Raw genomic sequence first — 17,012 nt, 5'->3', positions numbered from 1 at the left:
TATCTCTAGAAATGATTCCTCTATGAAATGCTTTTGCTTGGGAGAACAAATCAAAGTAATGAATTAAATTTTGGAGTAATAATATATCCTGTACAGTAATCTTAATAATTTTTACTTGCATTGTCCAAAGGATTGTCTGGAGAGGGTTCTCCTCAGTATATGTCCAAATGTATAAGTTAGATTATTGCAGTGTTCATGTACAGAAGTAGTGTTCTCAAACCTCAGTGTGTTTAAAACCCTGTATGGAGATGAATCTGGGAAGCTTTCACCACTGTAACCAAGTACCAAAAAGATAAAAGCATTTGAAGTATTTTTAAATGTCAGATTTCAGACACAAATTGTATTACTGTGATTTGCTCTTCAGACTCTGTATTTGTCTGCCTAGCCTCTCCTCTTTTATCAACAACTCTGTTCACCTTGGAGTTAGCTATAAGCTATTGATTTGGGGTCTCTAAAATCTAAATTATGATATTGAAGTCGAGGTATGTAAATCATTCATTGAAACACTATCAAAAAGGAAATTTTGAAGATTTTTTTTTTATTTTTAAGGGCTAAAAAAAGCACTGTACAAGCAGTTTAAAACATGATGAAATCATCAGCCAAATATTTTTATCATATTTGCTTAGGTAAATAGCAAATAAATGTCAAATATGCAAGGGCCACCTAGATCTCTTACTTTGAAAAAGAGCTGTTCTAGACTGTCACTTCAAGGAACTTAGCGTAGCTGATGTGCCTTCTGTTTCTCAAAATATAGATGCAGGTAGTTTGGGTAAGAATGAGGCTTTGCACTGCCCAAAGCATGACTCCAAGCAAACATGATCATTTCCAGGTTCTTACACTGAAATGAAAGATCTTTTCCTGCACCCAATAACCCAAATATCACAGTGTGCTTAAGGATGCTGCTGACATTTTCAAAGACCACCCAAGGTGTTGCCTTTTTGACTGCAGATATGCTCTGGGTCTCCGTGAGACTCCCTGTCTTTTCCTTTCCAGATCTCTTGTGTCTCTTCCGCTTGCTTTCATTCTGCCTCTTGTCAAGTCGTTGGAGTCCAGTTTTGGTATTAGCAAATACCATATTGTCATAGCTGGAATAAGTGCTTGACTTGTAAAGGTAGACTAAACACATACAATATATAAAAATTGAAGTTCACTAGTCACCACAGTTCTTAAGATCTTAAGATGTTAATAAATTGATTTTTTTAACGTAATTGCCTCTTAGCTGAAGACAAGGCTTGTGTGTTCATCCAGTGCTAGGTCAGGTTCAGTGAACTAGTTTATTTATCCTTCTCACAGCACATCAGCAGAGGGTTTAAAGAGATTAGTTAAAGCTATTCCTTATGATCTAATTAAAAAATAATTCCTTAAAAGAAAAGACAAATATTTTACTATTTCATTTTGATGTTTTCCTAATGCAGACTTTTGGTGTTTGACTTACTGCTTTGTGTCCAAAAAGTCTGAGAATGCACTTTGAAATAGTAATTTTGTAATAGAAATAAGCCTGAGCAGATGTAACCGTTTGCGCCTCAGCCTTGGAGAAAAAACAGTATCAAAGTCAAACTAGAGTGTTTGTTTCAATTGTTTTCTTTCTCCTCCTAAGCAGGAGAACAGTTATTTACATGGCTTGTTAACCACAGGGCTTCTCAGGCAGGGGTCAGCTGACAAATGACACTGGAGGAAACGTTCAGTGATGTGAGAGTCGATGGAGGAGACAACTAAGAAGTATGCAGTGGCTGAAAGGGCATGTTCCAAGCTTTCCATTTTTGGTTAGTTGAGGTATCCTGTACTGATTCAGAAAACTGCCACTTTTGTCACAGCCTATCCAGAAGGGTTGGGGCTACCAGGTGTGCTCTATGCTGGGCTCTGCTGTCTGAAAATTAACGATGAAACTCCTGCTGACTTTTGACACTGGGGTTTCCTGATTTTGTGTGAAAATATTAGTTAACTTCAGATAAGAGAGGAGCTCCTGATTTACTTACATACTGCTTAGGACCTTACTCAAGTCCTCGAGTGGCATGCATTTAATCATAAATTCTGCTCATAAAGTCCCAATATCAGTTCTGAGTGCCACCAGTGTTATAGGGGGCAGCGCGAAGAAAGTGTAAATTTAGAAGGAGTACTATCTCTCCATCCTGTGGCAGTCCTGTACATCACAGATGATCTGTGGATCTTGCAGGAAACTTTGGAAGCACAGGCAGTTAGAAAGACATATTTCCCAGGGCAAACGGAGGACGGGGAGTGCAGGGCTGTCCCAGTGGAGGAGAGCCTGCTCAGTTCTTCTGCAGACTCCACAAGCTGTTCCTGCTCTTGCTTTTGGCTTAGGGTAATGAAAGCAAGAGGAAAATTAAGTCCAGGGTGTTCATGTGGACATGAAGTACTGAATTTTTTATGAAGCTTAGTAACTGTCATTTTTCAAGTAATTTTCTAAAAGAGGGCTGGAATGTGGGTCGTGCACAGGAACCAATGTACCTTGAAAGCACATTTCTTTGTTTTAATAAGGCTGGTGGTGTACCGTGACTCACCATAATGAATTAATTTGGTGTTTACCATAACAGCACTGAGCTTAATGAACTCATCATATTTATGCAACTGTCTCTAGATGTTCTCTTGTCATTTGGGATTTATAAATAGGTACTAATACTTTTATAGCTGCTTTCTCCTGAACAGGAAAGTTCTTCACAGTGAAAGGCCATTAAAGTTCACTTCTATTTTTCTATATAAAAAGTGAGCAGAAGATCTTTAATAACTTGATTTTTTATCTTTATGTAGGTTTCTGAGTTGTTAGTATGTGCTCAGCAAAGCTGTTCAGCTTGAACAAAACTATTGTAGAGCCATCCTTATCAAACTCCACCAGTCATATAATAAATAGAGTTAATATCTCATTTGACTGCAGATGCCATTTCATTTAAGGTTAGCCTTCTGCATTTGAAAGAGAGTATCCATGTAAGTTCAACAGATTTAAGTAAAAAGAAGTTCTCTAAATTGAACAAAGGGATACTAATTTATGGGATCCAAGTGATGGTTGCTACATCTTTAGAAGGTAATGGTTTGTTGCTGAACAAAACAGAAGGTCAGCTGCTTCCTCTCTTTGATATTGTTTGATATGCAAATCCTTAATGCTGAGCAGCAGTTCTGGTTTACTACTGCTTCTTCTGTCATCTCTAGAAGGCAAGATGCTTATCCTTGTTTCTGTGCACTGCCTTCCCACTGACAGCAGCATGGTGCCGAGCACAGCTGAAGGGCACAGCAGAAGGCAGCCACCTGCCTGCCCCCGTGGGCCTCCAGTTAGCTGGGCTCAAATCTGCTTGGAGTCCCTGCCATAAAACAGGCTTTGCATATGGACCCACGGGCACTCTTTTGCTGGGTTAAGTGGTGGGAATGGGTGCAAAGGGAGCATTGCTTCGTCTTGTCTGGCAGCATTTGGCTGGCGCACAAAATTTCCTCTCCTGGAGCCCATGATTGGCAGCTCATTAAAAAGCTGGCTTAAAAAAATATCCACACAGAGAAACAGAAAACAGTCTCTTCAGAATCAAAAAATCTCACAGATATGAAGACCTGTAGTTGTAGGAAGGGCTGGTATATCTATCTATGTATATAGATATAATGATCTCTGCTTCCAGGTGCTTTGCTCATTTTGCATGCTCTCCCAACATCACTTCATCCACTCAGGACCAGGCACTGGCAGTGCTCCCCTCTCTCTTTAACCTCAGAGCAATGACTTCTGTTCTACACCTTGCCACACATCCTTTTTATGGCTGAAATGTGATGCTATAAATCTTACAAATATGATTTATGGCATCAAAGTCAAGGCTTTGAGCATCAATGTGTGTCTTCTGCCAAGCCTCAAGGATGAGGGCAAAATATGAAAACTTACCAGGTCTCAGTGTGACAGTGAGGTACCACTGGTGGGAGAGGAGATGAAAAGGACTCCAAGAGTCTCCTACTTGCCACTCTCCATTCTTATTTCCGGTTTTCTTCCCCATGAGGAAGCAAGCCGGGCTAGGCTGGAGCCATCCCTCTCTGGCACCACAGCCCTGAGCCAGCCTTCCAGGTGGCACCAGTGAAAGCTGCTCTGCTGCCAGAAAGGAGCCCGCTTTGCCAAAACCTAAAGCTTGCTCAGGGAGATGCAACAGGAGCTGGCATCAGTTATTGCAGTGAATAGGAATGATTTAGGCAGTTGCTCCACTGAAATAAAAAACCCACAAACACTCCTTGTGGGTCCCAACTGTCTATTTTGATAATTGAAGGATGTTTACAAATCAGCTTAGTTTTATATCTTGCTTTAAGAGGAGAACCAAATTCTGCAGACATAGTACTAGACTTCTGATAGAAAAGCTCCAGTGAGAAGGTTTTGCCTGAGGAATGATTTTTGGCTAGCCAATGCAGAAGTTACCAGAGGTCTTATCACTGCCTGATCCCATCTGCAAGCACTGAGTGCTCCCAAAGGCAACCTATGTGAGCCCTCTGGGAACCTGCACAAGGGCTGGGACCTTGGCTCAGGCTCTCGAGGCAGAGCCCACCAAGGTACACAACTATAGTATTTTTATTTTTATTATTTACATTTCTTGCCCCCCCTTCAACAGTGGGCATTCATTACATTGGCTCTACAAATCTGCTCTCTGCAGCAGTCTGATCTGCTGACTAGAGGCAAGCACCTCATCACATCCTCTTCCTTATCAGTGCCAATGGGGAAATTATCCCTCTGGACAACATATTCCTGGTGCAGGAAGCTGATATTCAGCGACCTTTGACATCCCAGAACATACATTGGCATTTCCAATATCGTTGTAAATGGCCTCTCATATCTTGTGTTCACTACTGATAGCTGAGAATGAAATTAGATCAAAAAAGGTGTTGTCACAGAGGTCTCAATTTCAGAGCATTTGTGACACCTTGCTATCATACTAAGTTGGGATTTTTTTATCTCTGGGTATTTTGGAGGAGTAATTCCATTTCACTGCCAGCAGCAATGTATGTAGTTACCAAGTGGAATCCAGATCTATTCCCACTGATTCATTAGGATTTGTTTACATCCCTGTTAGATTTGGAAACCACAGACAGCTTAGTTTTCTGTGTTTATATCCATGAGACATCATTTGGTGCTGTGAATTCAGAGCCAAATCAGTTAAAATGTACACAGCCATTTTCTTTTGTGCAGCTCAATAAATTTACGTCATTGCTTTGAAAAATGTAACTCTAACACTTTGCTTGCTAAAGAAAAATATATTTAAGACCTGCACTCTATCCATAAGCAAGTTTTAAAGGTCATTTTTTGGATAAATCGGATTATTTCAATATATAGGCTTCTCTTGTAAGCTTTTTAAGTCTATGGTATTTCAAAACATCAGGAACTCATGCACCCTGCTTATTAATTTCCACTGGCTTATGTCTTGCAGTACTACTCTGTACTAATAAGCAGGTTCAAAAGAGCCAAGGCCATTGAGGAAATAGTTCAGTTGTAAAAATCTGGGACTAGGAAAGAAAGGCACTTGCTGGAATTATAGCATTAGAACATCATTATCATTCAGAGCATTTAGTTAATGCCTTATTACTTTAGTCATTTATTAAATTTGAAAATCAAATAACAAGCTGATTGTAGTGTCTGCCACCCAACAGGTACATCTGATTAGCGTATCGGGGAACCCACCAGGAGCTGCGGCAAATCCGCGTATTTTTGTGGAAAGAGTGCCATCGTGTGGGAGCCTCCTTGCAGCACGCAGGGATAGCAGTGCTCGTGTGGTGGCGTGCCTGCTTGCGAGGAGCCTCCCTCCCTTCTTTGTTTTTCCTGGAATTTCCATAAAAGCGCAATTTTTGTTTCTGAAAATGAGCTGCAAAGATAGGAACTTTCATAACCAGGAACAGGTTAGAAGTGTTAATTCGCCATAATATGTTAACTATTATTTTGATTCCAAGAACAGGTGAATTCTGAAATGAAGTGTTTCTGAAGCCTAACAGAAACAGGATCTCCCTCTTTCTCTGCATGCCATTAATATAGTTAGATATTAGTGCTCTTATAATTTCTATCAATATATATATATTATCCCTCAACATCTGTTTGCAGCTGCAGTTTTACAAGGCTTTATTATAAGCTTTCCACTTCTTGAGCTCTCCCATGTAATGATAACATTACTATCCCATTTTTTTTCTTCCATTTTTTTTATGTTTTCCTTTAAAGAATTGAACTTATATGCTACATCCATAAAGAAAATTGCCAATAATTACCAGGGGTACAATTAGGAATAAATCTCTGTTAAGGAACAAGCCAAAGCTCAGTGTCTTTATGCAAATGCCCTTTGTTAAAAAGATGTCTTCTGTAATCAGGAATTACACTGACAAGTGAAGAATCATTTAATTAATGAGAACAGAGTAATCATTTGGATGTTTCATTCTATTCCTGACTGAATAAAAGAGAGAAAATAGCCCTGCTCAGGGATTAGAGTCACTGCTGGAAGAAATAAACCCTATGGGCGTTGTTCTGTTACTGCCATGGGTAGATAGTACAGTAATTCCTAAATATAAAAACACGTATGTTTTGATTAGGTGGTAAAAATTAATTGACTATTATTCCACAGGAACTTATACAAAAGGGTTCTGTTTATGCTGGCTGTCTGCTCCTGCTAACCTCTCAGAATGGAATATTTGGGCCAAAATACTCGCCTAAATCCTAGTACAGGATTCCAGGACAGTGAGAACCAGAATTATGGCAAGTTCTTTTCATAAGGACTGTGTGCCATGATCGAGGGTAGTGTATGGACCCTGTTTGCAGTTGCAGAGGAGTAATCTGGTCTCCTGATCAGCCCTTTGTTTAGAGCAGGTCAGTTTGCTCTGGGTCTTTAAATTTCACCAGGAGTGGTGATGCCATAAATTCTCTGGTCCATTGTTTGACCTCTCCGATTCTCCTCGTATTTGGTTGGAATTTCTTATCTACCAGTTTATCCCAGTTGCATCTCCTCCTATCATGGGTCTAACCCGAGCTTCTCTACACACTCCCAGCAGGCAGCTGCAGGTAGCAATGGCAGCAGTCCTGTCTGTGTTCCCATCCGTCCAAAACTCATCTGAACATGCATGGCTCATAGCAGCTGTTTGATCTCTTGCAACAAAACAGAGAATACTCCCATCCTTGAGATATCCCTGCTCCATCAGAAAGCTTCAGGATGAGCCTTCCCTAAGTTGTCTCTGGGTTTGGGAGAAGTCAAAATGTAGTCTAGGCAACTCTGACCTTGAATACCTTTTTCCAGGATGGGACCTTGAGCAATGTACTGCCAGCAGGCACTGCACAGAATTTGTCCCACTTCTTCCAAACGCAAAGCTACGTGAACAAGGTGATTCTGGTATCTCTAAGGGCACGTGTATCACTTGTGGTCTGTTCCTTTAGAGCACTGTTCCCTCTGGAACAGCACAGGGTGAACCAGATGTTCCCCTCCAAACAGGTCATGATCTCAGCCACTAGACATACCACTAGGTGGGAAGTGGGAGCTCCCTCCAGTCCTATGCTGGGATTTCAGCCACTGATGGCTGTGTGAAGCCTCCCATTCCTGGCAAGACCACAGCACAAATATTGTGGTCATTTGGATGTGCCGTAGCAAATTACGTGTCCTTAACTACCTGTTGAAGCAGCATCCGAGACTGAGTCACCTCTGTAGAGAGCAGCTGCCCTGTGGTCCCCAGGTGCATTCCAGCTCCCTTTCGAGGATGATGTAGACCACTGCACTGAGCTGTTGTGGTAGCCCTGAGATAGTGGGAGAGCTTTCCTTCCTCCTCCAGTGCACTACAGTCTCTCTGGTAGCAACATCCTAGACCTCTGCTGGTTTGTGTGCACTTGGACTTTTTTGCATGCTGTGTCAAATGATTGCAGTAATTGTTTGCCTTCCAACACTGAAATGAAAAATGAATTTATTACATAAAGGAAAACTTTTCTATTGTTTTATTCTTTTTAGGCATAATCATTGAATTTTTTATCTTGGATAACCAGAGGCACCCAGCTGTTACTCTAGTCATTTCTGGATGCTTTTTAAAAAAACCACCCTCCTCAGAAATAAATGGAGTAAATATGAACATATTCTTCCAAACAAAATTCTCATTTCTCAAACATTTCATCCCACAGGAAGTGTAGTTAAATATGTTGTCCTTGCAAGCTGCCCAGTAAATATTTGGCCATGGGCTGAGTATGTAGGTCCAAGGACAAGAGAATTCTACAGCAAGGAACCTTCCTGTTCACTTATCATCAGATTGCTTCTGACATTAAGCAAGACAGGTTTAGGTCATCACTGACTGCAATAAGATGGCTTTTCTCTCTCTCCAAAACAGCAAATGTAGGTAACCCAACAAAGATCAGTTTACAATGACATCATGTGTAACATGGTATATCTGAAATGTATGTTCTTTCTGATTTTTTTTATTGAAATGACTCTTCACCAATGATTAGATTGCAAAATGTTGTCAGATATCTAATGGACTCTATGAAAGTCAGTTGACCTAGACTAGTAAAAGCCAATTGAGAAAATACACTATATGAAGACAAGCATTTTCACTGAGGTTGTTAAAAGAAGGAAAGAGAGATGTGTGTGTGGTTTTCTGTATCTGGAATGGAACACAGATGTCCATATGCTCAGTCTTACAGGCAGGCCTATACCCAAGCTTTCTTTTCTGGCTAAATCAGTCTGTGCAGGTTCATCTGCTGCTTGGCTTTCCAAGACACGTGGGAAGGTTGCAGGCAGTCGGATTTACACCCTCATGCTCTCTGCTACTGCCCCATTGTAACCCCTCACTCTGTGCTTTCTCCCCAAGGATTTTGGAGCTGCAGCAGAATGGCGACATGGACGTACTGAAGCATAAGTGGTGGCCGAAGAACGGTCAGTGTGATCTTTACTCATCTGTGGATACCAAACAGAAAGGAGGTGCCCTGGACATAAAAAGTTTTGCAGGTGTTTTCTGCATCCTCGCTGCAGGGATTGTCCTATCCTGTTTCATTGCAATGTTGGAAACGTGGTGGAATAAAAGGAAAGGCTCCCGGGTTCCATCAAAAGAGGTATTAGATCCTCCATTTCTCCTGGGGAATTTTCATGCACCCTAATGATTGCTGCCTTGACTTTATAGCGCTAGAGAGGGTGGGGAATCAAATTCAGAGATAGATACTTCGTTAGCTTCCTGATTTTTTAAGGTATATGATGTTCTTCGAAATCTTTCTAGCTATTCTTTCTAGAAAAGCTTGAATAAAAATAAATGTATATTGATGATGTATAAATATGCAACTATTCTGAGTAAAATGCAATTGTTACTTGTAGAATAGTACATTATTAATACATCAGTATTTAATTTGTTGTTCCCATTGGTAACAGCTAAATCTCACTAGGCGTCTTGGCTTCTTCTTGAAAAATACATCCCGTAAGCTCAGTGGCTGAGTCTTTTAAAATACATTTGCAAAATTTACCCTTTTAATCAGCTGTTAGCTTCTTGAATAAACTTGTCCCCATTTTCAGAAACATTAAGCTCCTGAGACTTCCATGAACTTCAGTTCTTGTTATTTCATCTGAAGTCCAGGGAAGCAAGACTACATTAGATTTTTCAGGTTCAGGCCAGACTTATTTCTGAAACCTGCTACAAGCTTGTTTCAGAAAATCTTGTACAGATGCCACAGAGAAATATGTTATTTTACACTTGAGATGAGTTTGCTTCTACACCTGCATGTGTAATGCTTTACTCCCTGTGGTACGCTACCTGTCCCTCTACCAGCCATCTGAGCCTTGTGCAACTTTGCACCAAATTTCTTATATTCATAATTAAGTTTTTACCTCTACAAAATGCTAAAAAGAAATTAGGAACAAAATGTTTTATTAAAATATCCTTGGAAGCAACACCCAAAGCTGAACCTAAATATGAGCTTTAATGTAGCACTATCAAAAATAGCTTTTCTGTCTGTGTAGCTTAGGCACATCTGTGTAGCTTGCGGGGTATTGCTGTTAATTTGTGTGCAGTGGTCTTGCCCTCTCTGCACTTTCTCCATTGTGTTTATTCCTGCTAATCTAATGCTGTCTAATCAGGCAGGATTAATCACACCACCTAATTAGACAACATTGGCACTGATGTTAAAATACATTTAATCTTTTTTGCCTGTTTTAATTCCCAAGTTGTTTTTTTTTTCTTTTTTCTTTTTTTCTTTTTTGTTCAAGATCTGGACCGGACCATTATTAAAAGGAAAAAAAAAAAGGAATCTCTAGTCTTTAAATTGGGTTTCTCAGGAATGGAAACCATGTAGTTTCACCTGGTAAAATATTTTAAAACCCTAAAATTTACTTGATTGTTGTTCCCCCAAAGTTTCAGCACTTCATACTTTATATTTATCTGGTGCAAAACATCAAAATCAATAACAAAAGAAAAGAAAAAAAACCACCAACACAGATATTTTACACAAGTATAAAATTTTCTATTTCAATTTTCAAATGCTGAGAAATTGAAGTGTGTACTTTCCACAAATGGTATAATTTGGCCTCCTTCATGTTTGTTATATTGCCATTAGCTTAGCACTTAAACACTCATCTCAATATTAAATTGAAAAGCTTGGCTCAAAACTGAGTTTAACGTGGACGTATGTGCTAAATGTCCCCATTATCCTGGATGTGGGGGTCATTCAGCAAAGAAATACATCTTAACTAACTTTCTTAAAATTCATTTTAGCTTCCATGAAATCCATTGGCTCTTCCAGGCCACTAGTCCAGAATCGGGGGTCAGATTGGGCCAGTTTGTGGTCAGCAAGCCAACCCTTTTTCCTGGTGGCTGCCATCTTGTGCTCCAGAATGCAAGCATTTATACTGAAAAAAATTGTCTAATGGTTGCGAAGATAACATTTCGGTCGCGTGCCAGAAGTAACCCATTCACTGATGTCTGCCTGAGTCTGCAGACAGCCTTAAACAGTAGCTCTGAGAGAAGTATGAACCGCCCCAGTAATCTCAATGGGATGTTGACTCTGAAGCCTGATGATAAATTAAATGTGAAAACTGCTGAATGTTTCACTACTGATCACACAAGAGAGAAGAGGAAAGATCATATTATGGAGATATGCACAATCTTACTGTGAGTGGGTCTCATTTTGGTGTATCAGTTGGGTGGAGATTGGGTTGTGGGCTAAGCATGGGAGATTATCACCGCTTATATATTTTCACTGGTCTGACCCTAGCCCCAAATGCATCTCTGTAAAAGAAAGAGGACTATTTTGAGTTACTCTTAGAGGCTCAGAAGCTATGAAATTCTTTTCCTGATTGGCATTTTAAATTACAAAGTATTTGTATGTTCATTTTTTCCAAAATAAAAAACAAACAAACAAAAACCAGAACAAAAAAAAAAAAAGAAAATATTTAGGACTGTCCCTCAGAGACATAGTCATGACTTGCACACGCTAATTGAGCCTCTGTATATTTCTTTAGCTTCTGATGTGGCCCCAGTTCTCCTGCATCCGTATGCAGCTCCAAATTTTTTTAGGAGATAGCGTTTGGTGAATGCGTTTGGATTTGATGTCACCTGTGTGGTTGTTATGTGCATCCATGTCTATGTCCACCTGTGAATAAACGATAGACAGAAAGCTACGTCCAAGAAATGAGCACTGCATTTTTTCCTTCCCATGATGAGCTCAAACCAAAGTCCTTGTGGTCAGTGATCATCCAGTCCCTGGGAGATCCCTGATTCCCTGTTTCCTTCCCCTTTTTCCCTGGTTTGTCTCCCTGTCCCTGCCCTCAGAGGGTGCAGTCCTGGAGGGAAGCTGGCCTCTCAGTCTCCTTCCATTCGGGCTCTGTGTTCGGCGTGGTGCCAGCGCAAATGTTCAGTGATCCATTCTGCTAAATAGATAAACTCCTGCAGTTTGTTCTAGGTGTGGACTTTTTCAGAGTGCTTGACTTCATTCCTAGAGAAAAAGAGGGATCTCAAGCCCATTCGGTATACTAGGAGTTTTGCCATTGATTCAGGGAGCTCTGGATCAAGCCAGTCAATGAATTTCAGTAATCAAGGCTGGAAGTCATCAGTGCACATCTATCGGCTGCCTAATTATCCTCTGTGAGGTCCTAGAGTGTGAGATATTTCTAGTGGCCTGGAAGAGCCAGTAAATTTCACAGAGATTAAGGTAAATTTTAAGGTTAGTTGAAATTGATTTTTGTTCTGAATGAGCTGCACTACTTAGACTGAGGGAATATCCCTGTACGTGTGTACTTAATGCTGCTTTGAATTAAGCTTTGCAGTTCAGCAGAAATATGTATGTACAACAGGTGATTTATTGGGCCACCTAGGGCTTTCTCCTCTTTTTTAACTTATATGCATTTAAATTCTCAATTATAACCAACAAACCTGTTTAATTGCGTTCTCTGGGAAGAGAGATTTAAGAAGGAAAAGGGACAGAGGTAAGAGAAGCAATGATATATTATAATAAATACATCAGGCTGCCTTCTCTTCTCACCCACAAAAGTATAATTCCATCAGAATAGATGGAATTGCTTCTTTGTAGGTAAGGAGATAATTAATCCCTCTGTTGGCATTGTAATTTAAAATTGCCTGGTGTACTCCTCTCTGTGCAATGTCAATGAGTCACTAGTGCTTGGGGTTTTTTCTCTGTATGTTCAGCTTTTTTACACCACAATTTACATTATAAAGGCAAAAAGGAACCTGAGAACTTTCTAGCCCTTCCTGAAACCCTGAGAGGATGGCAAAGATGGCAACCTGATCCCTCAGAGCCCCCCATGTTGACATCCAAATTTTGTTCTCACTGGGGACTTGAAGAACTGGCATCATTCCAAGCATCTGAGATTATGCAGTTTACTTTTATTCAGCTGTTGCTAATCTAACCCACCTAGCTCCGAGCTTGCCTTTTCCTAAAAATCTACCAGTGATGCTTTGAGTTTTGTTGTTTGGATCCAGGGTTTGAAGGTAGCTGTGGTGTAAGGGTCTGCCTCAGTTTGGCTTTGCTCACCTGGCTTCAGGCGGTGGGGGAGTTTGCTGGTGGCATTCAGGACACTGTCACCTAAGAGCCAGCTCTAGTTAATTGTGCCTTGTGCTCCCTGAGCAGTGCTGATCACCTTGTGAAACTTCAACCCAGCACAAATGGCAATGGTGAGTGGTGCCTCTTGTTTTTCTCATTCCCCAGGACGACAAGGAGATCGACCTGGAGCACCTCCACAGGCGCGTGAACAGCCTCTGCACAGATGACGACAGTCCCCATAAACAGTTCTCCACCTCATCGATTGACTTGACCCCGCTGGACATTGACACTTTACCCACACGTCAGGCACTGGAGCAAATCAGTGACTTCAGGAACACTCACATCACCACAACCACCTTCATACCAGAGCAGATCCAGACTCTGAGCCGCACGCTGTCTGCTAAAGCCGCCTCGGGATTCTCCTTCGGCAGCGTGCCCGAGCACCGAACTGGCCCTTTCAGGCACAGGGCACCCAACGGGGGCTTTTTCAGGAGCCCCATCAAAACAATGTCATCTATCCCTTACCAACCAACTCCTACCCTGGGCCTGAATATTGGTAGTGACCCAGACCGAGGCACCTCCATCTGAGCATCAGAACAAGTTTCTTCACTGTTTCTTATTTAGGACTCCCTTTGCAAGGAGCAGCTGTAATATTGTGGGACTAACATGGATGTAACCTTTCTTCTTTTCCTTATTTTTTGGTTTTGTGGGCTGTGGTTTGGGTTGGGTTTTGTTTTGTTTTTTATTTTTGAGGGGGTTATTTTCTGTTCAGGGGTTGTTTTGGGGTTTTTCTCTTTATTTTATTTAAGAATCAGAATTATTAGTAGCAACTCTTCCTCCTCCTCTGCTTTCTCAGTCTGGTCTTTTCTGCCTCCCCTTATTCTCTGTACTACTTGAATCACTTATTCTTCGGTTTATCACCATGTTAGGTTTTGGTTACTTCAGGCTTTTCATATACTTTAAATATAGGAAAAGAGCAGCAATTCATGCATAGGAAAACCCTGAGGATTACTTTACAGAAGGGCATTCGCTCCTCCTCCCCCACCGCCTTTTTTTACTATAATTGCAATAACTGAAGTATTTTTCATGTACTCTGCTGCATCCAGTCAGCGCTCCACTGCTGTGTGTCCTTTTAACTGTGGACCAAAGGCAAACCCTGCAGTTTAAAAAAAGGAAAATTAAAAAAAAAAAAAAGCAAAAAGACAAAAAAACAGGAAAAAAAAAGGAAAACATATGAAGTTCAAAGATAATTCAGGCCCCATAATACAAGAATGCAATTTTGTAGGATTACAAAAAGCCATTACTATGCCAGTAAAGACTACAGTTAAATCTACTTTTGCACTGCAACAGTGCATATGACCTTTATGTGATTGTACAGTGTTAAAAGTTTTTCTTATGTACAGTAGACTGTATCATATGGCAGAAGCCTCTGTTCTGTTAAATAAATTAGTATCTCATACATATATATATATACACATATATACGCACAGGTATGTGTATATATATATATACATGTATATATAGCTATAAAATGGCAGCCGTTGCTATTGCAATTCATTTAATAAAGCTTTAGTAAAAATGTGTTGTATACAGGAGAGATGTACAGTGCAGGGTGTCTTTTCATTTAGAAAAGACAGGTTGCTTTAACGTTATTCTGACTTGCATCATTTGCCAACAGAGCATATTTTATACTTTTCTATTAGAGCATCCAGGGCAATTTAACATTTGTACCTAGATGTAACTCCTTTGTTTAGGTTTTGCATTGGCTTTTGAGCATTCTATAAGGCTAATCTTTATAATTTTCCTTTTAATTAATTAAACAAATTAATAGAACTCTCTCTTAGGTATACCATATTCATGAACAACTGATACAGCTCTAGAGCAGTTAAACATGGATCAAAGGTCAATAAATCCTTTTCCAAGTCAGCACAGTTGATCAATACAATAATGGCATTAGTGGAGGAAAAAAAAAAAGCCCTCAAGATACACAGGTGTGGCCTTAATTATAATCACCTATTGTTCTAAGGAAAAAAAAATGAACAGGCACTCAGTTTAACCCTTTCTATGTTAAGTTAGATTTAGAGGAGCTATGTATTTTTTACATTAGTGCCAACTGTATAAAGCAAGAAAAAGAACAGCAGTGAGAGCAAAACCGGTGCCTACTTTGGCACCAGCTTTTTCAAGTAACACTGTTACCTGTTAGAAATGTAGGAAGAGCTTTCAATTTGTAATCCTTAAACTAAAAATGCGGTTAAGTAGAAAGCAAGCAGTTTATCCTGTGAGATTTTTGGTTTGGTTTTCTTTTTAATGCAACCATACACTTATTTTAATCTAACTCATTCTTTGGCTAAGATTAATAGGAATCAGCCTATGTGATTTGCTTTAGGATAAATTAAAAGGTATATTCTTCAGATCTATTCTATTTTGATGCTAATTCTGTTCTGGGGGAGCATCTTGTACTGTCACTGTTTTTTGTACTAAATCTTCAAATATTGTCTACTGTGTAAGGCAGAACGAATTCTTATCGTGCAAAAGGCCATTTTGTTTCCAGGGCAGCAAGTGTCTAAAAGCATGCACAACTTGCTTCCCCCTTGTAACATTCATGAACTCATCCACACTTCTGAGTAAAAGAAAAAAAAGGAAAAAAAAAAAAAAAAAAGGAAAAAGAAAAGAAACTTTCTTTCCGACAAGCTACGTAGGGACATACCAGATGTTGCAGTGATTTTAGCTATTAAAAAACCTGTTAACCATGTATGATATTTAAAATAGGCCTATTTTGATGTGTTGCCTATTATACAGATACACAAAACACTTTTTGGAGGCCTCAGTTACAAGTGGCAGAGCTTTCTGTGTATAATTTGTCTAAATAATTTGTCTAATAAAATTGTTTTCTAAACTTGTTTCCTCCTGTTCAATTGCTGAGTGTTGTGGGATTTTCAGCCTATGGCAAGGTAATGTACTCACAGATTTGCTGCACTGCTACTGAAGGGTTTTAGCCCATGGAGATGGGATGAGCTCCTCAGGCTTCCGTGAGTCACCTCAGTGAAGGGCATCTATGCTCTTGGAAAACACCAAGGTTTACCGTGTTTATCAATGTCAGGCTTAGATTTCAGAGAGCATTTATGAACAGTATTTTGGACAATAAGTTGAGAGTTCCTTAGCACTGACATGTATGGGACATTATTTTAGAAATACTGCATCCCACCCTCATCTCTTTTAGTATAATGTAGGAGTTTTCTTGGAGCATGGTTTGTTTTTTTTAGAATCACTTTTTGCCATCTTTATTTGCACAGAGGTTAATTTTCTCTGATAGTGGACATACGTTGCCTAAAACAAAAGTTTTAGTGTGAGAGAAGGTAGCCCATATTTCATTCATTATGGCCTTCTCAATCTTTAAGTTTCATTACGATTTTAAACTAATGACCTAGTCATTAGCAAGCTGTGCTGCAATAACATCAGCCATGACAATTTAACTTGCAGCATCCAAAGTTTGTCTCCTGGCTTTCTACATTCAGAGTATTTTATTCACTTATATAATATTCCTGACATGTTACAATTTCTATTAAGCTTAGGAGGCATTCAGAGGATCATTCATCTAAATAGTGGCACTGTGTCCCTGTCACACCCACAGACACACCTCTCTAGAGCCAGGTAGTTTTACAGATATGACAGATGTACTCTTCACAATGGGCTACATCATGGTGAACCCTATGTGACACATCCCTTTCTTTACAACAAATTCCAGGGAAGTGCTTAAGACTGTCAAGTGTTTCTGCTGCAGTAGCTCCACTGGAGTTACAAGCCAGCTGTTTATAATGATGAGTTGTTTGCATGGTATCTGCAGTTATATGACCTTTTTGAGATAGCAGCTACAAACAAAAAGTGAGCAGTGGAAGAAAACACGTTTATCTGATTTCAAAGAATCACCTAGAAAGATGTTTCTATTGACCAGCAGTGAATACCTGGAGATAAAAAAGTTCTGCTTAGCCAAGCAAGTGAATGATTGCAGCCCTGAGGGACACAGCTGCAGCACAACCTGTGCCACAGTCCCCTGTGT

General features: G+C 39.9%; 1 protein-coding gene across 1 annotated transcript in view; it reads left to right on the top strand.

Annotated features, from left to right (window-relative positions):
- Nucleotides 1-15,630, top strand: part of GRID2 (glutamate ionotropic receptor delta type subunit 2) — a 681,673-nt gene extending 666,043 nt beyond the window's left edge. The window contains exons 15-16 of the mRNA XM_083862309.1: nucleotides 8,785-9,025; nucleotides 13,121-15,630. Coding sequence (XP_083718435.1) covers nucleotides 8,785-9,025; nucleotides 13,121-13,543 — 664 coding nt within the window. The 3' untranslated portion in view covers nucleotides 13,544-15,630. The remainder of the gene's footprint in view (nucleotides 1-8,784; nucleotides 9,026-13,120) is intronic.
- Nucleotides 15,631-17,012: the final 1,382 nt, after the last annotated feature.

The sequence above is a fragment of the Zosterops lateralis genome (assembly GCF_965231275.1).
Source record: "Zosterops lateralis genome assembly, chromosome: 5".
Lineage (NCBI taxonomy): Eukaryota > Metazoa > Chordata > Aves > Passeriformes > Zosteropidae > Zosterops > Zosterops lateralis.
This window is presented reverse-complemented; position numbering and strand designations above follow the sequence as displayed.